Here is a 26,877-nt window from a genome sequence, read left to right as displayed (position 1 = left end):
GGCTTCATGCAGGTGTGATGCAGGATCAGAGGTTGGCAGAGTACTCAGGGATCTCTCTCTTGGGCCTTTGGGATATATTTCATGGCAGCATTGAACGCTGACACTGAATCATGGAACTGATACTCAGATGGCCCCAGGTGTTGCAATCTTTTCAGGAGCCCTGCTTCATGCCAATATTACCTTTTAGCTCCTGACAGAATACTGGGAGGTACCTTCAAAACACCTGTTAGAGATGAGTTCATTTTCCTGCCTCTTGTATGGTAGCTTCTATTAATTTCTACCTGTTGTTTCATCGTAGATAAAAAAATTGTACAATGGCATTTGAAACTGAAGACGAGATAGCGATTTTTTTTTTAAAAAAATCAATTTATTTCCTCTGGCTTTGCTAATTATTTTCTCACAGGTTGATGATTACTTGCCTGAGTCTGGTTTTCCCCTCATTTGTCTTCCATTCCCCAGTTTGCAGGTTTGAACTCTGAAACAGAGCGGGTGCACTTACTTCCAAGGGTGAATGGCTTTTGTGTCCTTGCTTTGGTGGAAGCGGCTTTCTTTCCCCCAGAGTCTAGTGGAAGGAGGAAAGAAAAGATGTTTGCCAAAGCTGTTTGCACGTGACTTACATTCTGATAGAGAAAAGATGACTTCTGAACTGAGAACATCATGAAGTGTTTGTGTAATCAAGCTCTCAATGTGAATTTCTGCATCTTAAAAAAAGGAAAAAACCAAAGCAGGAGTGGTGGTTTATGTTGCCTTTTGTTTTTTAAATGAGAGAGATGTGTTGGGGTAACCCAGCTAGCTTCTGCTGTAGGGGTTTTGTTGACTGCTGTTCGCTGATGTTTCTCTGAGTGTAACTGTTAGTGATTTGCACTTGTTGAAGGATGGTGAAAAATTGGTGCAGAATTTTCCTGCTGTCACCCTCCTCTTCCTGCACTGAAGAGGTGAAACGTGGTGTTTAATACAGTCCTGTGCCACTTACTGCATTAAGTGCACATATATAAAAATGTTAGCACTAGCTATTACAGGAAATCTTAAGTAATCTGTTCTGTACTGTATAAATTAGTCAGGAGATTGGCAACAAGCTCGATGCCTGAGCAGCAAGCTGTTCTCAGTCCTGAGGTAACTATTGACACTAAAGCTTGTCAGGTGAGAAGCTTTGTAATTCCCTGTGCTGTACAAATAATAGAGCACAGATGTGATTAAGTGCAGTATCTGACTGACCTTTCCAGGGCTGCACTGTTGCCTTTACGTTAACAAAGAAATCATTGTGTGGTGAGTGATCAGCTCTGTGGCTATTGGAGATGATGAAGAATGACCTCAGGAAGCAATTTGCTTCCTGCAGCAGGAGGTTGTCTTGGTTTTGGGTCTTAAGCCAAATATCTCTTCATCTATACCTATATGTAAATACACACAAATACTTTGTGTGTGAGGTACTAGAGTGAGATGTACTTCTTCCTCTTTTTTTAGTTTTCTGCCTCACTTCCTTTTGTGCTGTGACAGCAGATGTAAATTACAAAATGTTTAAGTGTGGCATCACTGTCATTGTGCCTTGTCCTAGTGCTTTTCTGGCTTGGGAGCACCAGCAGCAGCATCTCCTGGATATTGACTGTGTTGTTACTGAGCATCAAAATAAAAAAGTCTTCTCCAGATTTTGTGGGAATGTAATTTAGGTATTTTAATGGGTGTTGGCTGTAGTTACTCAGTATTCTTCTCTACCATTTAGAAAACCCCTCTCTCTCTGCTCTCCTTGTGCCCGTTCCTTCACAGCATCAGCCTGATTTTTTTTTTTGCACTCTCTACTGCATGTATTATGTTTGCACCTATGCCTACTATGATTTTATTCAGCGTTGGTTTTACCTTTACCTCCCTATGTTTTTTACTTTGTCGCTTGAGCTTTTGATTCATGTGACCCAATAATGCTTTTACATTGCATGAAGAATATGATGCCGGGGCACTGGCAGGGTGGAGGAGGGCTTGAATTTCGCTTTTGGTGGAGACTTATTGTCTCTGTGTTCCCCTTCCCAGCCTGTTGGGATGTCCTGCATGTGTTTCCAGCTAGAGTTTTATCTCCCAAGTTTCCTCCCAAGGCACTCTGTTTCCCAGTTACTTTGGAATCCCTCAGCTTTATTGGTAAGATCTAATCCTGAAGAAGTGCACAGCCCCCATGTGATGCTTATGCACACAGGCTCTCAGGGCCTGTGTACTGCCAAGCAGTGTAAAAGGCTGATGGGAAAATGAAAATTGGCACTCCAGTATTTATTGGTTTGTGCTGCGTTTGTTTTTTGGAAGTGGATTTCATTACTGCAGGTTTTCCCACCCTACCCCAAATCAGCGCCTATCTCTCAAATGCCATTTTAAATTGGGGTTGGCCAGTAGGGAAAAGCACAACACTGTGGTAGCACATGAGGCAAAGGACTATCTGGACAATCTGACATCTTCACTTCCTTACAGAGCTATTTCTACCGTAAAGGGAGGTGTGCATCACCTGCTTCTATATACACAGCTTCATTTTAGCGGGAAAAAGGTTTGATACCATGCAAATACTTGGTGTGGTCCAAGAGAAGACTTGTTAGTGTGCCCTGAGAAGGCTAAATTCATCCCAGAGAAAGAACTGGCTCCCCCCACAGCCCTGTGAGGCCAGTTAATAGCCACAGTTCACTAGTTCTCCTGTGAGTCTGACAGCTCTGTGAAGGTTTTGGTTGTTGGATGGCTTGTGCCAGATGTGGAGACACCTAATCCAGCCTGGAAGTTTTGTTCTTCCCTTGTAGGGCAGAATGATTGCGGCACTAGCAATAAAAGTCGGAAAATGAGTTAAGCACAATTGCATGTAGGGGAGTCCTAAAAATAAACAGTCGTGGTTTTCTTTTAAGTGGATTTGCAAGTAGTAAATACAAATTTAATGATTACCTGGTGGTTTCTTGCCTTAATGGCTTTTTATTTGTTTGTGGTAGTGATATATGTACCGTTCTTTATTTTTCAATTTCTTACAAAGCCTGCAGTCATACGAAATATTTCGGTGAAAAGAGTAAGGCTTGGTTTCTTGTAGTTTCCCATGGCTGAAAAGAGGACTTCAGGAGGAGCCTGGGACAGGAGTACGAGTGGTACTTTGAGCTGTTTCCACGTAATCGGTATTGCTGGTTCTGTACCGCTCTGAATGTATAGCCTTGTCTCTCCGTGTCTTTTAAAAAAATTAATTAGCGGCTAATCCAGCCGAGTAACCTCTTTAGCTGGTGGTGTTTCCTTAGAGAAGTCTAATCAGTCAAGAAGAAAGTGCCAGAGACAGTGATCACATCCAGAAGTGGAGCTGATTCCTCTTGATGTTTTCCACGCAGCTACTTTGAGCTGGAGAGCAGCGGCCTGCGGGATGAGATCAGGTTCCACTACGGCTTCAGCGGGAAGGCGAGGACGGAGGTGTTCCCCTACCGCCTGGCAGACGGGCAGTGGCACAAGGTCGCCGTGTCACTCAGTGCGTCACACCTGCTGCTCCACGTGGACTGCAACAGGTGAGCAAACGCCTTCCGCGGACTTAGGTTTTTCTTTTTATTTCTGTTTTTTTTTTTCCCCTCCTGTAAATGCGTCGTTCGAGAAGCGCGCGAAAACTGCCGCGGGATAAGGAAAGGAAAACAAAGTATTAAAGTGGAACGATTCGTTGTTGTTATGAACGAATGTGGAAAAGGTTGATTGCTGATGGGGGAGTATTAAATGCATCTCTCTAGTTTAGGCAGTAGCTGATGTGTTTGCCGGTGATTGCGTTTAAGCGTGATGGATGGGTGGGATGCAGTCTGTTCTGTTGTGAACTGCTTCACTCAGCATAGCTTGAAGAATAGATAGATGCATCAGAGATGCTTTAATTTTATTTTACGTAATCGGACAAGGTAGTTTTCACTGATTTTTCCATGTGCTGCCCCATTTGGAAACTCCTGAGAAACCTGGAAGCTTCTTTTTGCATGACTGGAGCCAGTGCATTTTATTTTCTGCAGGGTATTCTGTCTTTTTCCTTAGAAGTTGTGAGGTGGCATATTGCCAGGATTTCAGGGAATGAAAAACAGCAAACCTAGAATCTCTCTTGCTCTGGGACTTGATCTCACAATGTATTGTAGACTTCAGACTTAGTGGCTGATGAGGAAATTCAGAGAGCTCGAAAATTGGACTTTCATAATAGTCTTTATGAATGAGGAAAACAAACCATTACTTTTGTACCTTATTGCACTGAAATGAATGAAAGAAAGATATATCCTTCATATACTGTGAGAGGATCAGCATGTGCATTTTGGTATCGTGGCGCTTAAATGGATTGGGGGAAGATGGCAGATTTTTTTTTTTTTTTTGGAAGTCTTCATTTTATTCAGGCAGGCAGAATAAAGTTAGATGAGTATTATAGGAGTATGCAGTTATTGGAACATTTGAAAAAGTTTGAATTTTGACCCAAGTAATTATGAGAGGAGGAGTATCACAACCATTCTCTGCAACTCCATTAACTACTGAAAAATCCAATCTGAAGCAATGTTGCTCATTGGACCTTATTTGGACCTTAGAAGAAATTAAATGCTGAGAGTAATTTTAATTTCATCAAGGCATGAAATCTACAGTTTGCAAAGATTCTCTTCATTTCAGTCATTTGATTTATTTATGTTCCCATTATTTTTCTGTTGCACTATTTCTTTGCTTTCAACAGAATGCTTTTTTTGTTTATTGACATACTGGGTTTTGGGGCAGGTTCTCTGTTATCTACTTTGATATATATATTTTTTTTTTTTTTTATGACCAGCAGACGTGTTTTGGGAAGACTCTCTTTAGCAGATTGTTTAGCTGGCTGCTTTCATGCTCAGAATGTAAAATGAAGACAACACAAAACGAGTGCCTGGTGCAGAATTCTATCCAGGGACAGGAGAGCTGCACAGAGTCATGGCTGTGACCTGATTCTCTTTACAGTAACAGGCAGAAATAGATAAATACAATTATGGAATGAGTTGTGCTGTCATGTGAGGTGACAAATATGTGCAGCCATCTCTGTCAGGAAGCCCCACACTGGGCTGATCCATCTAACCACGTCCCTTAAGGTGGTACATCCTAAGGTTGCTTCCAGCATCAATCCATTCCAAGATGTCTCTATTTGGCTGTGTATTGTGGTGTTTTATGACAACTCCTGGGGAAGAGTAATGGAAATAGTTCTGAAAGCATGACTTGAGGACAGATCATGGTAGAAGTTTAAATGAGAGGGGAAAAAAAAATAAAAAAGGAAGTCTCTAAGTTCCTGAGTCAGCTGTAGCATCTCTGTTCAGTTCATTAGAGGATTTTATGCATGCTGGTGTTAGTTTGGTTATATCTTAACCCTTTATATCTTGGTACTCAGAAAAGGAGTCAGTATCTTGTTCTTCTTGGGATTTTCTTACGACAATGCAACAAATGTCAAAGCTGTGAAAAGAGCGAGTCAGTGAGGGGTACTTCTGAGCACTGCTGAAATCCCTAGGCCTTCTTCTTGTTAGTGTTAGGGAAGCTGCAGCTGAAAGTGTGAGCGGAGTCCACCCTGAAGAGCCGTGGGCTTCACGTGTAAATGTCACTATTTTAAGCTGCTGTGGTGTCTGGCTCTCAGCTGAGTTCAGGACAATGAGAAGTGATGCTCCTGCAGACATGAATCAACAAGAGGAAACAGGATACCAGTGCAGTCAGTGTGTTCACCTGTCTCGCTTCCTGCAGGCGTTTGGTGTCATCAGAACAAGAATTTCACTTCCTTTGTGCCTATCTAGTTAAAGTGGTTCTCAGCTTTTTGTTTACCTTTTTGGCCAGCAAAACAAAAAGGGAAAAGAAAAGATTGACTGCCAAAATGAACGCCTTAAATTTCTGCTGTATTTCTTCAGGGGTTTGCAACATCTCTTCCTTACAGACATGCCTGAATTTGCATGAATGCATTACTTCTTTTGTTTAGAGCTATGGTGATGTGTTATATATTTGGAAGGCTGTTGTCAGCAGAGGATTTGTGAATGCAGCGTTACCACAGTTAATCTGTACCTGAGAGTGCATTTGTGTTTGCATTGGGAAAAAATCCCCAGTCACAACCTAGTTTTGCTACAGGATTCATGCTGTGATACCCAAAGCTAGTCTCTGGCCTCCAGGAGCTGCAGTTGATCAGAAAGCATTGGAGAAGAAGCTTTCAATTTGTAAACAGATAGTCAAATCTACTTTTTCTTTTCCCAGCCCTATCACCTGCTTTACTTTGATTTGTAAAATTGCTTTGACATTTGTACTTGATTATCTTTTGGATTCAATTCAAAGTCAGCTTTGTTTGTCAGACCTGGGTCGGCTAGGGAGAAGGACTCGGGAACTAGCGGAGACCTGTAGTGCTTTAAAGCATCACCTTTGGAACCGTGCAGTTGTCTCTGTTCTAGTGAGATGCCATCTGGAGGGGGAAGCATACCTATCAAAGGAGGTTTATTTGCCCAAGTCCTTTTGAAATCAGCTCCTGCTGCATCTCACTGGCTCCTTTTAGTGCTCCTTCAAGAACAAGGAGTGGGAATTGTAACTTAGTTTGATGTTAGAGCTTGGAGCCGCTGACTCAGGAATCATGGAATGATTTGGGTTGGAAGGGACTTTAAAAATGATCTTGTTCCAATCACTTGCCATGGGCAGGGACATCTTCCACTACCCCAGGTTGTTCCAAGCCCTGTTCAGCCTGGCCTTGGACACTTCCAGGGATCCAGGGACAGCCACAGCTTCTCTGGGCGTCCTGTGCCAGGGCCTGCCCACTCTCACAGGGAAGAATTTCTTCCTATTATCTAATCTAAACCCACCCACTTTCATTTGAAGCCATTTCCCTTGTTCTATCACTTTGTTTCCTTGTCCCTCTCCAGCTCTCTTGTGACCCCTTTAGATACTGGAAGGTGCTAGAAGGTTGTCTGAGCAAGGAGCCTTCTCAAGGCTGAACAGCCCATCTTCATGGAAGAGAAAAAAGATATCCTAAAGTCCAGGCTGGAAACCTGGAACTGTCACTGGACTCTCAGCACTGACTTGCAGAGCTTTTGTGCTGGGTCTAGCCAGGGATGTGTCTCAGAAAACTGACATGAGAAGCCATGGGTGCACTTGCTACCGTGCTTTTAACATTCTAGTAGTGTTCTGAAAGCTTAGAAAAATGAAAAGACTGCGTTAATTATGAATGTACTACCGATGCACAAGTAAACCTGTGCTCCAAGTGACATGGAAATTAACTTTCCTGCTGTTGGTAGGATCTGTGCCACCCTGCTCTAGGCTGAAAGGGGTTGTCAGGGATTTCCTGGCGAATGTTTAGATTCAGCTAGAGCAACTGCATCGTTGTCCTTAAATAACCAGCAGTACCAGTAGATATTTATGTGTACGTATGTGTGATCGAATTAACTCTGCAGTGCTTTTTCCCAAATGGGGCCTCTGTTCGTACCTGTGCTGTCGGGAGATTTGCAGCCACCAAGAGGCTGTCAAGTCCTACAAGATCTGATGTTTGTCTTCTCTGGGAACTAGTTTCAGCTGAAGAGCCTGTTTGTTTCCCATGGCATCCAGCTGTCCTCTGGGATGCTTGTCTGCCATGACAGTAGCAGCACAGAAATATGTTCCGTTTATGCAACGTTATATATGATATGTAATGCATTTATATATGTTGAGAAGGGTGAGGGAGTAGCATGGAACCTACAATTTAGGAGATGGCAGGTGCTGTATCGAAATGATTTCATTCACAATTTATTTGCAAAATAGAAATTCCAAGTTGTTCTCAGCATAGCTGATTAATCTGGAGGGGTAAGCCTGAAAGGTGTTTTGGGGTTTTTTGTTGTTGTTCTATTTATCATCAGCCATATTGCTACCAAGGTACTCACCTATTCAGACAGTATCCATATTCCTGTACTTGAACTCTGTGAGCATAGAAGGAAGAGAAGGGTGCTTTGATGAAAAAATTAATGTTCTTCCAGTGAAAATCCGTGCTGGAGTGCCTTTTGCTGTGAATACAGCCTGTGATTTTGATGGATACTCTTAGCTGTTTGATGGAGGGGGTTGCTATGAGCATAAGAGAATAGATTAGAAAACTAGAGCAGGCTTGGAAATAGTCTCCAGCTGAAAAAACATGTTGTCTGCTTCTTTTATGTTAGAACAGTGCATTAGGGAATAAAAAATGCATGAGCAGTGAGAACGTTTTAATTGGAAAAATAAATAAATTAAAGTAACCTCCTCCAAATATGGGAATCCAAGACCTCTGAATTCTTGTAAATAAGATATTCTGGCTGCCAATCTGAGGTTTTCAACCGATCTGAACAAAGTTCTGTGCCTTTATTTAAAGTGTAATAAATTTAAAGAAGGTTAAGGGATGTATTTGAAAGAGGGATTTGCTGCTTTGGTTACTGTAAAGCACTTTCTCTTGCGAGGGAGCATGGTGTGGTGGCAGGGCTATGCAGCTAGGTAATTTAGTCTGGCAATTTGAATATGAGTTTGTGACCCAGATTGCTTCTCTGCTCTCCAGGCTGTGGCAGAAGCTGTCAGAGAATTGCTTACTTGGTGGTGGTGGTGGAATTGTGCGTTGTGAGGGCACTCACCCTCAGAGCTGTGGATTGTGGACTGGAAGTTAATTTTCCCTGGCCGGTTTTCCCTTTTGTTTGGCAGAAAGACTGTAAAATGTTCGGGGTGGGAGACATCTCCAGCTGACACACCGCATCAGCTGCTGTCAGTCTCTGTCATTACAGCTGCTGCAGCCAACTGCAAGGAAGTGTTGAGGATACAGTCAGCATTATTCTCCTCTTAAGGAAGCTTTTAAGTAGCCAGGGTTTTCCACTGGATAGCTAATGCATCAGCAGGGTGGTAGTGCGGATGTGACCAAAGACTGAAGGATAGGTTTTAATCCAGTCCCCAGTTATGATGAAAATTTATTTTTTCTTATCCCCCAAAGAAACATTTGAACTCCTTTGTCTACTGCCTTGAGAGAACTGTGAGAATGCATGGGTATTTATGAAAGTGCTGAAAAGGTACTGGGGAAAAAATGGTAACAGTCCATGTGTGTGCCTGCCTTGGCCCCTTGGAGCACCCCGAGAAGGCAGAAATCACTTGTGCAGGTACTGAGCTTCAGCACAGGGGCCTCACACAGCTCCTGCTCAGCTTGGAATCTGCATCTGCTTTGGGCTGCTTTCGGGAGCTGATCCAGGTGCTGCTGGTGTCACTGGAGGAGGAGCAGAAGTCATTCCCCAGCAGTTTGATCGAGGACCTTCCAGAGGAGCTTGGGGCAGAGTTTTAGGGACCCCTGGAGCCAGAGTTTGGTACCTGCAAACTCTTGATTATAGACTCAGCAATGGTTCTGATCCCCTCTCTCTCCCCCAGTCAGAGCTGGGGACTGGTGGTGCTTTCTGGTGAGCTGTAAATGTTGGTAGATGGGTTGATGGCTCCAACAGGACAGGAATATTGCGTAATGCTTTACCATTGGCATCTTGCATTCTTTGTATTCTCATGCTCTGGGTGGGTCAGAGAGGATGGATAATGGTAGAGGGAATGATCCTAAATGGGGACTGGTGACCTTCAGATGGTTTAGTAATTTCCAAAGGTGCGTGACTAGGTGTATTATCAAATTCTCAAATATTTGTATATTGGTACAATATATATGTAGACATTTTTTAATGCTAAAAGCAATAAATCTTTAAATGGATGTGGTTAGTTAAAAGAGTAGTCTCTGAAAATTTAGCGTGCATAGTTTGAAATATAGTTGGATATTTCTCTTTTTTTTTTTTTTTTTTTTTTTTTTTTTTCAGGAGAACCTGTTACTTGGCTCTATTTTCTTTATGTTTGTTGGTTTGGGAGTCATATGGACAGAGAGGTGATCGTAGTAATTTAAGAGTCAACCAGATAAAGCAAATGTTTTGAGCTTTTTCCTTTCAGGTTGTAAAAACAATTATCTTGCTCCAGCCAGGCAGATTAACTGAGATCTAAGAAATAAATGAACTCTTCCATTTGAAGTGGTTAGCTTAACTCTGGAGTTCAGAACTACAAGTCACATAAGATAATACTGGGGCTGAATTGACAAAATGATAGCATAATTCTAGTTAAATACTTTTGTAAAACAATTAGATCTTTGACAAAGAGCAGGTGAGAACCCCTCTGAACTATTCAACAGCAGACCTGAGACCTGAGTCCTCGTGTTGTAAATAGTACAGAGCCCTTCCAAAAGATCTGAACCCTCCTGAGCCTGGTGGGGCTCGAGAGGGGATTGAGCAAACGGGGCTGAGACTGCTGAGATCTGTGAAGCCAGCCCAGGCTTTTATGGATTGGTTTAATACTTGAGCTGTCTCTCTTTGGCAGTTTAGTACAGTTACCCAGAAGGTAATCATTTTAGGAATCCAGTCTTTACAAAATCCTCAAGTTGGCTGCAGGAAGGTAGAGACTGCTTGACTGCATTTTTCAATACCCCCAAACCTGACAGTTCTCATTATTTTGTGGTTTGGTGACAGAAAACTGGCAGCACCCTTAGGAGCAGTGGTGCAGGAGCAGTCACATTTGTTCCTTGGGTGTGAGGAGCTGGGGCTGTAGGGGTGGAAGGTGTCAAGGCTTGGAAACCCCAAGTGGGGCTCTGGGGTGCCAGGCAGCCCAGCCTGGTGCTTCAGAAGGTGAGGTGTTTCCGTGAGTTGAGGAATCTCTATTTTCTCCATTTCGACACAGATGAGTGTTTAGTGGGCTGGTTGGCCTGGCTTTTTGGTGGTGTGGGGTTTTTTTTCAATGGAAACAAAAAATCAGAAAAATCAGCATCTGCTTTTGCTTTAAATATTTTAATGACATCAAGTGTAATGTGTATTACCAATGGAATGATACAGGGAGAAGCAGTAGGGAGGAAGATGGTAGATGGATCCTCGGCACAGGAGTAAGGTAATGTGCCATTGCCAGTCCTAAAACTTGTCCTTGTATCTGAGACCAGGCAGTAAATGAAATCATCAGTGGAAACTGCATTACTTACTTGGGCTGCAGGTTTAGTGGCATCCTCGTCAGCACATCAATAGTGAAAGCAAATAACTAATAACTACCACTGTGCTAACTAAGCCAACTCGGAATTTTTCTCTGTCACACCAGCTACTTACCTTAAATTTGTCTGAAAGATGTGCCATGCAGTATCTCTGGGGGACAGCCCTGTGCAGCCTGCAGTGAGAACTCACTGACTAGAGCAGAACCATGCTTCCACCTCCCCAGCGTGTCAGACGTAGTGAGAAATGTGCTGTCCCCACAGAGTGCTTTTCTGCCTGTCTGCTGGCAGTTTCCATCTAAATTTAATTTTAGAACCGATATAATGGCTTGTTCTGTGTTTACTGTCTGTTTCATCCACCTCCCCAGTCATGGCCAATTAGTTATTTGTGGAGAGAGCGTAGTGTTATCCTTCAAACAGCCGAGACTGAAGCGGGCAGCTGGGAAACGCCGTGGGAGAAGGGAGATGTGGGGTATGGGATGAGCCCGCAGGAAGAGCCGAGGGTCAGGGGCTGAGGCCGTGGCACTGGGGTTAGAGACAGTGGCTCATGAGGAGGAGGAGAGGCAGCCCAGGGAGAGCCCAGTGCCTTTGCACAGTGCTGAGACAGCACCAGGGCAGGGCCGTGGCACGAGTGTGGCAGAGCCTGCCATCCTCAGCCTGCAGCTGCCTTCTGTCACTGCAGCAAATTGGCTCTGGAATATGGATGAGGTGATTTGATGATTACATACAAATCCTGCAGTGATGACATGAACCCCTTGATGAGATGATCCTGTGACAAGATACCCCATAAAGCAATTAACTTCTCAGCAGATGTTTTTTTGGAAGCGGGGGAAGAAGCTGTTTAGCAGAAAGGTTTCTTGTGGCTGGCTGAATTCTAAATTTATCTTTTGTAGCAGTGCAGAAAGAGTTGAAATCAAAAGCCTCCTTCTCCTCACAATTGCACCTATCTTATTGTACTAGATAAATCAGCTTTGGAGTTGAGAGGAGCCTGAGACACGGGAAGAACAGAAGGGGAGGCAAAGGCTGCATGTGTTTTGTGGAGAGGGGCTGTTCCAGAGCTGTAAAAGCTCATTGCACCTCAGGTTCTGCTGTGACTGCCAGGGTGAAGATCTGCGTGCTGCAGGTCGTGGGCCAGCACATCCCGCTGTGTGGCAGGCAGATGGAATAGAAGCAGAGTTTTAGAACTGCCAGCTCTTACTCAATAAACACCTTGTGACAAACCCAAAAAGCAATCTTAGATTTTTTTTTTAAATTTTTTTTTTCATGACAAAACAGGGATGGCGTAAGCCATTTAATCGTGGTTTTACCTCTTTGTTTTGATAACATTTTATTTTGGGGTTCGGTTTGCTGTGGGACCTTTGTGCACATTTTGATGCACATTCTTCTGCTTTCTGATCGTAAGATAGGCTTAATTGGCTACTGCTTGTTTCATAGAAATTCTAATACAGTTTTTTTTTAATCTCAGATGTATCTTGCTCTAAGGGTTTATTGTTTAATTTGTGGGAGAGGAGTTTTTCTTTTTATGTCTTGAAAGAACCCATTGAATTAATTTCTTCCTTACTTCTAGAATCTGCTTTTAATTGCTCAGCCTTGGTTTGATGATATTTTGCATCTGGGATGTACTCTGAACATTTGGTTCATCTGAGATGGGCTTTTGGTATGATACTTGGTGTGGTAACAAATGAGTGTGCTGTGCTTTTAGCTTTCTTGTTAACAGTAGCTTTATTCAGTGTTCGGGTTTAGATCGTGAGCCTCAAAGCTTGCTGAGGTTAAAGGGTGTCTTTCAGGGACCCTGTGAGTTTCAGCATTGTCCTCATTTATGAGTGTGTTTGTCTTCGTGACTGTAGTGGATACTTGTGTGCATCATGAAGCCCCTACTGCTTTGTGGTTTATGCTCTGGTAGCCAGACAGTGATAGTTGCTCACAAGTGATAAAGAGATGCTAAAGTGCCTTTGGAGAGTCAAGATATTTGTTTGAAAAGTGGCGTTTGATCTACGTAGCTCTCAGCTCTCTATGGAGATGAGTTTAAAGTCCTGAATTCCCACTAATCCATAGAAATTGTTCACATTGATTTTTATAAGAAAAGTCTGTGTAGGAAGATGACATTCACTTCAGCACTTCAGAGGAAGAATTCTTTTGACCTAGACACCGCCTTAAATTCTGCTGAATATGGCAAAAGTGGTCATCTTCACCAAAACCTGTGACAAGTACATTGTGTGTGTGCACTTCTGCTACCTGTAGATTAGGTCCAAGTCTCATGGGCAATGCCAGGGCCAGGAGCCACATGCTGTTGTGCTCAGCTTTACCTAAAAGAAGGTTTTTGCTGTGTGGTTTAGTGCTGTTAGGCAGCTGAGCACCACAGAGCTGCTGCCTCTACAGTGGGATGGGGAAGGATGAAAGTGCAGAGGAGGGAGGGAAGGTGTGTTGAAGTAAAGACAGTTTAGCAGGTGCAGCAAAGCAAAACAAAGAATTAATTCACAACCCCCAGCAGCTGGCAGGTGTTCAGCTGTTTTCCTGGAAGAAGCAGGGCTTTGTCTCATGCCACGGTTACTTGGGAAGACAAATGCCCTAACTCCAAACATCCCCATCCCCCTTCTGTCTTCCCCCATCCACACAGACCCAGGAGTGCTCAAAGATGTGAGGGCTGGATTAGAACCTTCAGAGAACCTACAATATTTAAATCTGCACAGACATGAGGCAGAAATGCAGGTTTAATTTTAAATAAGTAGAGTGCCTTAAACAAGTAAGAGCCTGTATTAGTTAGTAAGAGAAGCCCTAAAGGCTAGTTTAAAGTTCAAGTAGCATTGCCTTTTGCAAAGTTCACTAAGTTCTAGTCTTAAGAGAAGCAATGTAGCCTTGCCAAGCATTCCTAGATAGAACCGGATAGAGTTACATGCTTAGAATTTGTGTAAGAAATTACGTTACTTTGGCACATCAACCTTAGGAGAGGTCCAACAAGGCAGTCCTGGACTTGTGTTTCTACCTGACTGGTTAAAGCTAGAATGAAATGCACGGCTTTGAGGATGCCAGCGCACTCACAGATGACAGATGCTGTTGTTGCTGCTGATAAGGTGCTGCTGCTGCTGCTTGGGACTTGGGGACCTCATGCTGCAAGGTTTTCTGTGTACTGGCACAGACTGTAGCAACTCTGCTGCTGTGAAGCTGATTTTTGTGATAAAATAAAGGACTTGTGCTTGTACAGCTACCCAGCTTTTGGTGTCCATTGAAGACTCCCCAGAATCTCGGCATGTCCCCTGCCAGGCTCTGGTGTGCCCCCAGCCCCACTGCTGGTGGGGCAGTGTCCTGGGGTGACTTTATGCTGCTTGTATCCTCACTTGCCTGCTCTTTTTAGGCTGTCTATGCAGTTCTACACCTCTCGGACTGGTTCTGAGAGCAAAGGAGGGGAAAGAGGAAGCGCAGGGTTTGTTTTCAGGAACTGCACTCGCTCCTCCGCTTTCTGCTCCTGGACTGTGCTGTCTGCAGCACAGAGATCTCCTTTGCTTTTAGTTTTTAGCTAACTGAGGCACAGAAGTTCCCTGGACTGTTTTTTTTTTTTTTTCCTTTTTTCTTGGGACTGTTCAAACCTGCTCTGGACTGAAAACCCAGAGGAGCACTGGGAGCTCACACCTGTGGCCCAGAAGGGCATTTTCCAGTGCTGGAGGGGCTGATGAGAGACTGGGTGAGCCCAGCTCCACCCACAGCAAGGACTTTTCTCAATTTTGCCATCTCCCTTCAGAACAGCGAGAGGTTTTGTTGTTTCATGTTGTTCATTTCTCGTGCTTGTGGGCACTTAGCTTGTTAAATAAATAGCTTTTTACACTTTTCTCCAAGGAGAATTTTTTTTCCCCAGACCAATTGGGGAAGGGGCTGCTTGAGTTTGCTTCCCAGAGGGGACCCCATTTGGAGGTTTCCTCCCAGATCGGCCCTAAGCCAGGACAGGCAGTGTGAGGAGCAGAGGAGACGCTGACAGGGTGCAAGCGCTGCTGGCCATCAGCTAGACCATGGGTGCCATACCCACGCTGCTCTGGTCACAAATCCAGCACATGGCACCTGACCAGCTGCTTTGAAGAAAATGAGCCCTGTCCTAGCCAAAAGCAGCAGTTGCCAAAGCTGAGAAATGTGATAACTATTTGGGTGTCAAACCAGCTGTCTTGACACTAAAAGCCCTGCTCTGGATCCATCATCCATCACGTGTAGGATACAGTTGACCTCGTAGTTTGGCACATTTTTTTTTTCTTTCTCTGTAACTCCTGACAGTCCTAAGCAAATGGCCAAATTTCTACTTCTGCTAACTTAGAGTCTGACTCTGCCTGTTTTCTGGGTTTTTCACACTTGAAGAAGTGCTGTTTTTGTTATATGAAGATGGGTAAACATTGCAGACAGGCTGTTAGGGCTTAGACACTGTTCGTTGTCAGGAACCATTTGTATCCGTTCTGTCATTTGCAAGTAAAGTTCATGATATTGACCCTGCTTGTAAAGGTGTTGGGATCTACCCCAGGTTCTCTAGATGAAAGTTGCCATAGGGACAACTCTGACACATGCATTTCTGCCCTCCGTGGGGCCACTGCTGTGTCACATAATGGGTCCAGTCCTCTACTTCGGTAGTTTTTAGTTTTTGTTTTAGTTCAGTGCTTAAGAAATTCTGATAAAATTTGTGAACAAGTTTACAGAAAACTTAGAAGAGCATAATATGTTTCATAATGAAAGCCCCACACAGGCAGATATCCCTGTGAATTCACCCTTACTTAGTTGATGTGTGGAGAATAAACCCCCAAACCTGACAGTGAAACTCAGCTCTTGTGACCATCTTCACTTGCATCTGTGTAGTTTCCTCCGGTTGGTTACTTTGAATGCCTCTTGAATGAAAAAGATTTTTTTTTAAAATAGAATTTTATTTAGATGAATTTTTATTTTTAAATTTAGATTTGTATTTGGAATAATTAAAGTGAAAAATAGAGCACATTAACTTTGTTTCTGTGATTATACAGGAAAATCAATGAAATCATTTGGGTGGCAGACCTTGAAGAGAATGTAAACTGAGCAGGCACTCTCAAGTTCTTTTATCTAACATATGCTATTACTGGGCACCTAATTTTTTTTCCTTCCAAAGCTGAACAATGACTTGATTAAATGGTTGGCAGTTACTATTCTATATTCAAAATTTAATAAGAAAAGGCTTCCCTCATACCCCAAGATTTTAATCTAGATTGCTTTCCTCTGTTAAGTGACTGTGAACTCCTATACTATGGCAGAGGAGATAGCACCAAAAAATCAAATTTTCCCTCAGGAAGTTTATTTTTCTGAAACAAAACACTGGAAACTGAATGAATAATTTACTTAAAGTTGCTCCAGAAGTGAATGCATGTCAAATAAGGCATCCTATCTGTAAACACTATCAAGAAAATCCAATCACATTGGTATTGACACATTTTCATTGGGAAGCATATAGAAAATGGGTTGGCAGAGAAGTATGTAAAGGTATCTTAGTATTTATTTTTAAAATTTTAGTATTTATTTAAAAAAATGTTTTAATCTCTTTGGAAGAATAGATAAAAAGGCAAATGGCAATACTGGATCTTAAAGCTAGGAGCTGATATAATCAATCAGTTTCCTTATACAGGTGGGTTCAGAGAACATGTTAGACAAACTTTTTGAAGCAGCTGATGATTTTTATGCACTGGGCTGCGTTAGGAGGCCTCATTTGCTATTTCAGAGGTGTACTGTGTTTTTGCAGGCTCAGCTGGAGATGGCAGCAAGGGTCAGAGGTGGTCAACACCTCTGCAAATTGGATTAGGAAAAAGATTGATGCAAAACATGGGGAATTTCCTTCTCTCTGACTTTCCTTACAGAAATTGAGAATGCTGTTTCAAAGACTGCCATGCAGAACTTTTCTGTACCCTTTAGTGTATTTAAAGGATCTGAAGATCCAGATGGATGCATACAGGGTAATGAATGGTTGCAAGAGAGTGTAATTTTTGAGCATCAGGCTTTGAATTGCAAAAATCTGTTTTGATGATTCACCCTGATGTCAGGAAGGGCTCCTGTGCAGCTGTTGGAGGGGCCTTTAGAGAGTGATTCATTTACTGTAAGATGAATCACACCCTAGGAACACTTATGTCTCTTCATTAAATAAGTGAGTCTAGAGAACTGGCTCCACCGTAGGTATGAACTTTTGAGACATTTAAAATTAGGAGTGTTGAATTCAACACCTGTTCTCTGCATGGAAATTTAGAGCTTCCCTCTGAGGAGGGACCTGAAACAAAGGAACCCCTGGGCTTTTATATCCTCACAGTCTAAATCTCTGTTTCAAGCCTGTTTGATGCAGTTCAGGGCTGTGTGTGTTCACAAATTTCAGAGAATATTCTGAATTGGAGGGGACCCACAAGGACCGGAGTCCAGCTCTTAAATGAATGGCCCACGCCAGGATCAAGCCCTTTGGTGTTGTTCAGCACCATGCTCTGACCAACTGAGCTGATCTCAGGGTTTTCATTTCCAACCTGCAAACAGAAGGCACGTTCCTGTTTTAGTAACCTACTCATATTGTAGACAGAAAAGAATTTGCAAGTGTCATGATCTGGTGTGCTGCTTCGTGGTGACTGTTGAGTTGCAGTCTAAAGTTCAGGATTTTAGGCAGTGGCGCCTCCTGATCAGTCCATGTTGGCTGATGTATCCTAATCAGAGCAGACATCATGTTTATTTTCATGTTCTGCTGAATGTTTCAGCCATTCCAAAAATGCGTCTGGCATGGCAAATATTGTATGTATGATGTAGCGCTGCATTTCCACAAAAGTGGAAATACTCTTCAAACGTTAACTTTTGCTTATAAAAGTTGTGTGTAAGACATCATCTTCACTGCGAGAGGCAATTCCGAGTCAGTTTTTTTTCCAGAGGGAGCGTGACCCAGTGTGTGAGGCAGTTAAGCCTCAGTCATGCCCAGTCTCAAGTCTTAGACTTTGGCCAGAGACTCTGTCTTGGTGATGTTGGTTAGTCTGTGTTTCTGTCTGCACGTGTGTAGAATGAAGGTATTTCCCTTTTTTACCATTCTATATTAGGTATATACCATTATACCATTGTATATTTACGCATTACAAAGATGCTAACAATGATTCACACTGAGTACATGGAGGGGAGCCGCCTCCTTGTCCAACAGAGGTTGGTTTGTAGAGAAGCTCTTCCTCTATGCAGAGCAAGTTGTGTGCGTGTGTATTAGGATGCAAAGATTTTAGATATGCCTCCTTTCAGGAATCCACTGATTATTTTATAGATTTTCTATTTTCTGCATTTTCTCTTCATTATGGCAGAAATGCCTGTTGGAAATGTGTCCTTGAGAGAGGTGATTCTGGTGGTTGCACAAGAATACTTAATGAATCAAAGCGTGCAGATAGGGTAGAGATACAGATACAAACCGCAAGAATGTAATGGGTATTTGTTGATTAACAGGTGTATTTCTTATTATATTTTGCTAAATGGATCAGTGCTTACTGGATGTATTCTGAGCACGAACATTTCAGGACAGTGGGATTGGTTCATTGTTCTATAACCCTGGTTTTATGGTTTAACTTCTTTGAAATACGCTGGCATAAAGTAGGGGAAAATCAGGCTTTTTCTTGGAAAGTGAATGCAGCGATCATAAATCTGAAAGCCTGAAGTATGTAGTAGAGCTTCCATTAACCTGGAAACCTGCGTCTCCTTGTTTTGGAGGGGCTATTCAGTCTGCAACAGTTTTAGTGACCACAGTTCCCCTGAGTCCTCTTTCTGAGCATTCCTGTTCTTGTGAAGTGTACTGCACATTTCTCTGTGTTGGTATCAAAGCCAAATGTGTTGGAAACTGGTCTCCAAGGAGGTCTAGACCAGCGCTTCATAAGCTGAAGTGTATAATTTAGCTGTTCATATGCCAAATACAAAGTATTGGTCACACGGGTATAAGGCCATAGAAAGTGACACACCTCAGCCCGGGAAGTCAAGTAAGGGAAAGCGAGTGACGTGGAAGCTTAATGTGGGTGTTTTGTTTTGTTTGGGGTTTCTTTGTTTAATTTTATTTATTTTTTTTTTTTTTAACTGATGTGCTTTTCCACCTTTTCATTTCCCAAGAGTGTATAGAGGTGCTTAAAGGAGTAGCAATATGTCGTGTGTATGCTTGCCAGGCGTTTTTTTCCTGATGAAGTTTAACTGTATCCAATAATAACGTAAATTGACTTTGTTTGTAAACCAAATGGTGTCAACCAAAACATCTTTTGCCGTAAAAACATAATCACGGACTGATCTACATCTCATGCCCCTCCTTGACTCCTAAGCCTGTCACTTCATTGGCAGATCTAAGGAAAACAAACCTGTTTCTACACGTGTGGAATAAGGCACAAACTAACCCTTAATGAACCCCTTAATTTGAGGTAAATAGCCTGCTTCTGAAATGTAGTTTGAATTAGAGTAGAACAGTAGAGGAATATGGGCAATCTTGAGCTTTTGTCTCTTAAGGATGGCACTTAGTGAAGAGACTGGAAATAAGGTGAGTACAGCCCCTTCCACATGGGTTGAAAGAGTGTTAAATCATCAGAAAAGACAAGATAAGCCACATTAGCCTGTCTGATTTGTCTTCCTAACTTGCTATTGTTGAACTGTCATATAACAATGTCAAGTTTAGAATTTTTTTTTTTAACATGCAATTGCAGATAGATATTGTAAAGTTCTTTTATCGACGTTAACCAGGCCAGGTGAATAAAAATCAAATATTCTTCAATAAGTAGTGTTTTTGAACCTGGCCAGCACTGGGATTTTATATAATAGGAGAAATGGAGTTCTTTATTCAATGTCAGCTGGTCTTTTCAGGAGATGAGAAATTTTCCAGGGAGGGCATTAATAGCCGAAATCATGAATAAAGCTGTGCTACATATACAAAGACAAATTCCTGGTATGATAGAGCAGTTTAATGCACATGCTCTCAAGGAGCTCATGCTCAAGGGACGTATCAATTCTTTGTTTCTCCTTCAGTATTTTGCTGCAGTTTCGCAGTTGTGTAGTTCATTTTTGCATGAGATATGACAGAAGGCCTCTACTAACACTTTAAATTATTGGTGGAAACGGTGCATGCAAAAATCCTGTAAGTCTCAAAACCTGCTTTAAAAGAATATTGTGTTGTTTTGCTGTTTGGACAGGTAAAACAGCTTGGCATGGTAATTTTATAGATAGACCAAATTAAATAGTAAATTTCCTTGAGCTCTGAATGTATCATGCACACGAAATGTGATGAGTTAGGGCTGATGATAATTATAATAAACTTTAGCAATGAAATTACGAGTATTACAAGAAGTCTTCTGACTCCTGTACTCAAATTCTTAAGCTGTAATTTTCATATAACTGTTTTGTTCTTAGGTTTGGGATTTTTCTTGCTGTCTCTTTAAAAAAAAAGAAGAAAAAAAAAAAAGTAGTGTTAGCCTTTAGTTTTATGTATTGCTTCTATTTCATCTTGACAAATAGTTCAATCCTTTTTTTTGATAAGCAAGAGTGGGTGGGATATAGGATTCTGTACTTTGACATAACTTTATAGATCTTTCTAGGAGTTCTTTAATACTGGGATGTTATTCTCGGCCACTGCAAACAAATGAATGTTCCAACAGTGTGATGGGGTGGATTTGACCCTGGCTGGACACCAGGTGCCCAACAAAGCCACTCCCATTGCTCCCTTCCTCAGCCGGAGGAGGGAGAAAAGCAGATAATGAAAAGCTTGTGGATCTAGATGAGGGCAGGGAGAGCTCACTCACCCGTTACAGTTGAGGGCAAAACAGATAGCTTGGGGAAATTAATTTGTTAACTGTTAAATCAGAAAAAGGTAATGAGAAGTAAAGCCAAATACCTTCCACCCACCCTTTCCTTCTTCCTGTGCTTGTTTCACTGCTGAGGTTTCTCTGCCTTGTCCCCATGGATGGCACAGAGAGGATGGGCAATGGGGAACACCAGCCTCTCCATGGAATCTGCTCCTGTGCTGGAGCATCTTCTCCCCTCCTTCTGCACTGACCCGGGCGTCTGCAGAGCTGTTTCTCTCACGTCTTCCCAACCCTCTCCCTGGGTGGAATTGCTGTTGCTCAGTAACTTTTCCCTCTTCTCAGATATGTTATTCCAAAGGTGCTGCCACCATCAGTGAAGGACTCAGCCATGGCCAGTGCCAGATCCATCCTGGAGCTGATTGGCTCTGCTGGACATGGAGGATGTTTCTAGAAGCTTCTCACAGAAGCCACCCTGCTGCCTAACCCTTGCAATACAAACCCAACACCCATGGCAACTTGCAACGTGAGGAATTGCTGTTCACACTTAGTGAGGCTCTGGTAGAGACACGTGGAGTGTAATTGTGAAGACAAGTTCAGTTGATCAGCTTCTGTTTAACTTTAGTGTTTGTTTTTCGTGTTTGTTTTAAAGCCATAGCTATAAAGAAAGAAAAATAATTTGGCCACAGATAATTTCACCTCTCTAGGTGAGCTAGGGGTCGTGGCAGACTCAGAGTCCTTTCTCTTGGCTGTCACGCTGCTGTGATTGCACAGCCATGCATGCTCCCTGAAAACTGGACAGTAACAGAAATAGATTTCATCATCTCCTCCACAATCCTTATTAAGCAGGGTGTTTTTGTTGTGAAGCAGGAAGGTCATGGCTCCCTCTGAAGTGACATGGCAATATGAGAATCCAGGGTCAGTAACTCTGGCCTTGAATTTTTCATGTTCTGAGACAATGATAGCGGTCTTTGTTCCTGGAAAAGTTGTTATGGAAACTTCATTACAGCTTTTCTGAAAAGAAACAAACAAAACCCCCAGCAAAACCTTTTTAGCGCTCCAAATACCTTATTAATTTAAAAGTGGGGTTGCAGCAATTTTTCATGAGTTAATTTTGGAAATTTGGTATGCAGATAGCAAGTTTATGCAGCACACAGAGGTTGCTTACGGATCTAGTGTCACTTGCTGTCCCTGGCAGGTACCAGGCGCATGTGAAGGGGTCCCATTCTGTGCCAGACACAAGGTGGATGTGCAGTGGAGGCACCACACGTGAGCACCCAGCCTGAGGGGATCCAGTAACAAGGGGAGAAGGGTGCATGTGCAAGGATGAATGACACAAATGTAGAGGGGAAAAAGAAACAAAAAAAAGGAGTAGAGTGGCATCAAGTTCTTTTGTGAAGTCTGTTCAAAATTCTGACCAGTCTGAAAGCCCCAAGGGGTTGCTGGATTTGGTTGGCTCTTGTGTGTGTGTTGGATCGCACTTTTTCTCCAGAGCAGATTTTGAAAGACATCCCTAGACTAAGATGATCCTATTTTATTTTTTTCCCTACTCTGGTGGGTTATGGAATTGTATTTCTTTAGTCGAGTGCTGCACAGCTGCACAAGGAGAGTTTCAATTTTATGGAATCTTCATGTATTGGGGTCTTTTTTTAATTATTATTTTAAGGTTGTAATATACTTTCTTGGTCAGTGATAAATACTGTGTTTAATGGAAAATTTTTAGGGGCTTTATTTTTAGTTCTGTTTTCTACCTTTTATTGCTACCTGATTTTGTCAAGGAAGTTTTCAGAGGAAAGAGAAAATTCAAGTAAATGCATTGTCTTCCCTCTGCAGGATTTATGAACGTGTCATTGATCCCCCAGAAACAAATTTGACACCTGAAAGCAATTTATGGCTGGGACAGAGAAACAGGAAACACGGTTTCTTTAAGGTAAGCAGACATGAGATGGCACATGAGGAAGGAAAGCAATAAATAGCCAACAAGATAGTTCCAGTCACTTGTCTTAGACTTGTGAAATACGATATACGTGGAATTCGGTAGGAGCTGCAGACAGTTAGTAAACAGCTTGTTTACAAGGTAGAAGTTTCTGGTGTTTATTCCAGTTTTGGCTAACAAGGCGCAGTTTGAATGTTTATCTGTGGAAGGAGACCGCCGAGCAGCAACAGGCCAATCTGCCCATCCTCAATCTGGGCACGGATTTGTTGCCAAGGTGATTTACCGCCCACCCGCTTTCCGCGTGAAGCTGTCACTTCCTGAGATGATTTTACACGGTGCTTCTTTTCGGAGGACGTCTCCTCAAAGTCCCCAGATTCCCAACAAGCTAGGACAATTATGCTGAGCTTACTTCAGCATAGTAACTGGCAATTTTAATTGTGAAATGGAGGTAAAAGCCAACTTTTGACCGAAAAGATAGTCTGAGGGTTGATCTGAACCTACGGTGCATTTCATCCTCCAGCAGCTGAGCTGTCACTGTGAAGTGAAATTGATAGTATTATTTTATTCTACAGCTGTTGGTTTTTTACCTCAGCTGCCTCCCACTATTCCACAGATGGTAAACATATGTTTATAGCTACAGAGGAACAGGAAGAAGTTATATTGGAGTCGCCCGTCTTAAATTCTTATTTTATGCAGGCAGTCAGAGCCCGAGAACTCTGGGATATCTATGTTTGTAAATTAATATTTCTACGTGTTAACACTTTGGAAACAGCAGGGTAGCTAATGATATGCTAATGAGCTGACAATTTTTATTGATCATAATGAAAGCTGACAAGAATCTTACTTTGCTTTATGTGTGCTTGAATATTTTACTAACTTTCTTTAGGGCAGGAATATAATTGGTTGTGGTTTTTTAAATCCTGCTTGAGAATTTCAGAAGTCTTAATTTTTTTACATTGCTCATTGCAAAAACTTGGGATTTTGCCAGTTTGTAAAGAGTACACGTCTCTTTCCATATATTTATATGCTCAGCAGGATTTCCCTTTCTTTTTTGGAGCAATTTGTTTCACTGTTTTAGCATATAAAAAAGTAGATATATTTTCCTTAATGTAAACAGAGATCTGCAGGGAAATAAGAGCATTAAAAAAGAATTAGCATTTTGGTATGTGTGTTGGAGCCATGAAAATGTGTGTAAGGAAAACCAAGCTTGACACGTGAATAATGTTTTTTCTTACACCTTTGGTTATTGACATTGTTACTGTTCATTTGCTTTTCTCAGTGCTCTTTCCAGTAAACTGTGCCTGTCTATACCTGTGATCTTCACCTTTTGTGCCTCCATCCTGCCCCAGGGGAAGAGGAAGGGGGATGGCGAGAGAACAGCCTTGGGCTTTGGGGGAGACTCGCTGGGGATGATGCTGGATTGGGGAGTACATTCCTCAACCTGGACAGCTTTAACTGGTGGCCCAGTGTGTGGCACCAAGGTTGGCAACAACAGGGCCAGAGAGCGTTGATAACTTGTTTGCTGTCATCATCTGTGGTATTGGGTGTGGAGCACTGCCCACAGCCTTGCCCGGCCTCTTCATGTGGGTGTGGTGCCTAACCCTGTGTCTGTTCCCTAATGTGACCCTCACAATGGTCTTTTTCAATGCAGGGAGAGGGATCAGGATTACTTTGTTCTGATCTGTGTGATATCTGCTTATGACTTGATAACATCAAGGGCAACGAGGGTGATTTTGGATGTGTGTTCAGTGCTGTTCTCCTGCCCTTACCTCGGGTTCTTTGGTGGGGTCCATTAATGATCTGATCTAGTCTGCGGGTTAAATTTGGGGGAGGGCTGATTTTCCACAGCTTTTCACCCCCTTTTCCTCCTTCGGGCCTGTTAAAGCAGCTTTTGAGAATTTTTGGGTTTGTTTGGACGTTAAGGAAAGCATGTTCCTGTTGCTGTATCTGCTGTGTTCTCAGTATGGTCTACAGTACCATGTTTAGAGTCAGGACAGAGATTTCTGGGAGGGTCCTTCAGAGATCTGCTCTGAGGGAGAATAATCATGAGTGTCATGTAACGTGGGAGAAAATGGGCTGGTATTTAGAGAAATTCTGCTGGTATTGAGAGAAATTCTCTGCTCCAGTGTTTTGGGAGTTCACTCCTGAGCAACCACATGGCTCTGATAAAGGGACAGTATTGGCAACAAGAATGCTGTTGGCTATGCCAGGGAGGAGCAGCTCAAGCAAATTCCTCCACGGAGTTGTTTCTGCTCAGGGCCCAGGGTCCACTTGGTGGGTAATGCAGAGAGACAGGGTAACAGGATGTGTGCCTCAGGGGGATTTGATTTGTGGATAAGAACAGTCTGTGCTGTTGGACTGTATTTATGATTTTGGTTGCTGCCTGGCACTGTCACTGTGTGTGATCACTGCCATGGACAGTGAGTGTGCACTGCTCCTGACACACCCAGGGTGAGCTCCAGCCAGCAGCACAGCAGCCCTGCTGTCCTGGGAGACATCTAGGGTGGGTAGAACCTGCAGTCATGGGCTAAATGAACTCAACAGACATCTGGGGGGCTGGCCATTGACAGTGGAAATGATACCTGTGATTGTGTATATTTATATATCTATATGGTGGAAAGTGTAAGATCTCAGTGGGACAAAAGTGGTGGATAAATTAAAGCTGTCGTGGTTTCTGAATGGTACTCCCCCCAGTTCAGTGCCCCCACTCCCTGCCTCCAAAACTCTGTCAAATCATACTTTTGCCTCCCCTCACTCCTCCTCTCCTTCCCCCTTCTCACTGTGGTGGAATGGAGTTCAGAATTAGAGGCACGAAAGGTGAAGATGATGAGTGTAGATAAGAACAATTTACTGGAAAGAGCGATGCGATAAGAAAATGAACAGTAACAGCAACAATGTTGTGAACAAAAGATAGAGTGAAAGAAATGATTTTCACATTCCTGCTAATGGATGGTACCAGATGGCTCCCTCCTCCACATTTTCTTGACCATGAGGAACTCCTCCTCCGTGGAAGAGAGTCCCTTCCCTATGTCCTACAGTGGTGTGAGTGCTGTAGAATAATCACCATGTCCCAGCCATGCTCTCTCCTGGCTACTGCAAAAAATAACCACGTGGCAGACAGAGCCAAGACAGGCACACAAACTCAGGGTTTGTTTCAGGGCTAAGGAATATCATCATCATCATCACTTTTGGAATCCTAAGAAAATGCAACTGAAGGGAGAAAAAGATTGATGCCAGATTATCTATGGAACACTCTCTAGGATGGATCTGATTGCTGTCAGGATCAAAAATACCTGCAAATTTTGTTTCGTTGCTGAGGAGAACCCATCCCCCTAAGGGTCCCTCCAAAGAGCTGGTGCAGAAATGAGCTTGTTAATGCCTCGGTGAGAAGGTGATTTATGTTGCAAGACAGTAGTTTTCATAACTACCAGAGCAGGCTCTATTGATCCTGCTTGTGTCTGGGGATTGTATATTAGGTGCTTGAGAAGCATATTGGTATTTTTATTGCACAGTATCATGTATATAATTTATATAGTCATATGACTCTGTAACAGCTTTGGACTGGGAGTTGTATGGACTAAGGTTGTCTTGGTTTGAAAAGACAGGTGTCTGCCAGGGGAAGCTGGAGCTCCCCTTGGCATGGAGAATGTAAACCCCCTCCCTATGAATTATTATAATTTTGCAATTAAGGAGCTTTCGGGCAAAGATATGGGAATAGGAATAAGAGTTCTTTACTAGGAATATTAAAAATGTTGTAGTGAAAAAAACCACAACAACAACACCACAACCACCACACAAAAAACAAACAACCCTCCCCCCACCCCCCCAAAAAAAAAAACCAAACAAAAAAACCCCAAGAAAACCCACACAAACCACTGATGGGGTGAGAACAGGACCTGACACACGCTGTTGGTCCGAGTGTTGGGAGCAGTGCAATCAAGTCCTCCTGCAGTGACAGATGTGGTTCTGTTGGAACAGACATGGTCTAGTGGTGGTGAGATGGCTCCGGTGTTCCTCTGGGAATGCGTGCACACAGGCTGTGCTGGTGTTCCCAATCTCAGGTTTTATCCCCTCCCCCTGGGGAGAGGATAAAGAAAAACACCTCTTGAACTGGTTTCAGCAGATGGGAATCAAATACATCTTGCACTGAACCCAAGAGATAGGTGGAACTCGGTGCAGTGCTGTGTGCAGGTGTTCAGGTGCCTGCCCTGGCTGCCCTGAGTGGAGCAGCAGGGTGCTGA

The 26,877-nt window shown here is 42.8% G+C and overlaps 1 protein-coding gene across 4 annotated transcripts in view; it reads left to right on the top strand.

Moving 5' to 3' along the window:
• The window catches only part of NELL1 (neural EGFL like 1), a 274,787-nt gene that overhangs the window by 35,515 nt on the left and 212,395 nt on the right, over positions 1-26,877 (top strand). For all 4 annotated transcript variants that reach the window (XM_040068216.2, XM_040068214.2, XM_040068215.2 and 1 more), the window contains exons 4-5: positions 3,327-3,497; positions 22,534-22,630. In XM_040068216.2, the coding sequence (XP_039924150.1) occupies positions 3,327-3,497; positions 22,534-22,630 (268 nt within the window). The remainder of the gene's footprint in view (positions 1-3,326; positions 3,498-22,533; positions 22,631-26,877) is intronic.

Source organism: Hirundo rustica, chromosome 6, assembly GCF_015227805.2.
Source record: "Hirundo rustica isolate bHirRus1 chromosome 6, bHirRus1.pri.v3, whole genome shotgun sequence".
Classification (NCBI taxonomy): Eukaryota; Metazoa; Chordata; class Aves; order Passeriformes; family Hirundinidae; genus Hirundo; species Hirundo rustica.
This window is presented reverse-complemented; position numbering and strand designations above follow the sequence as displayed.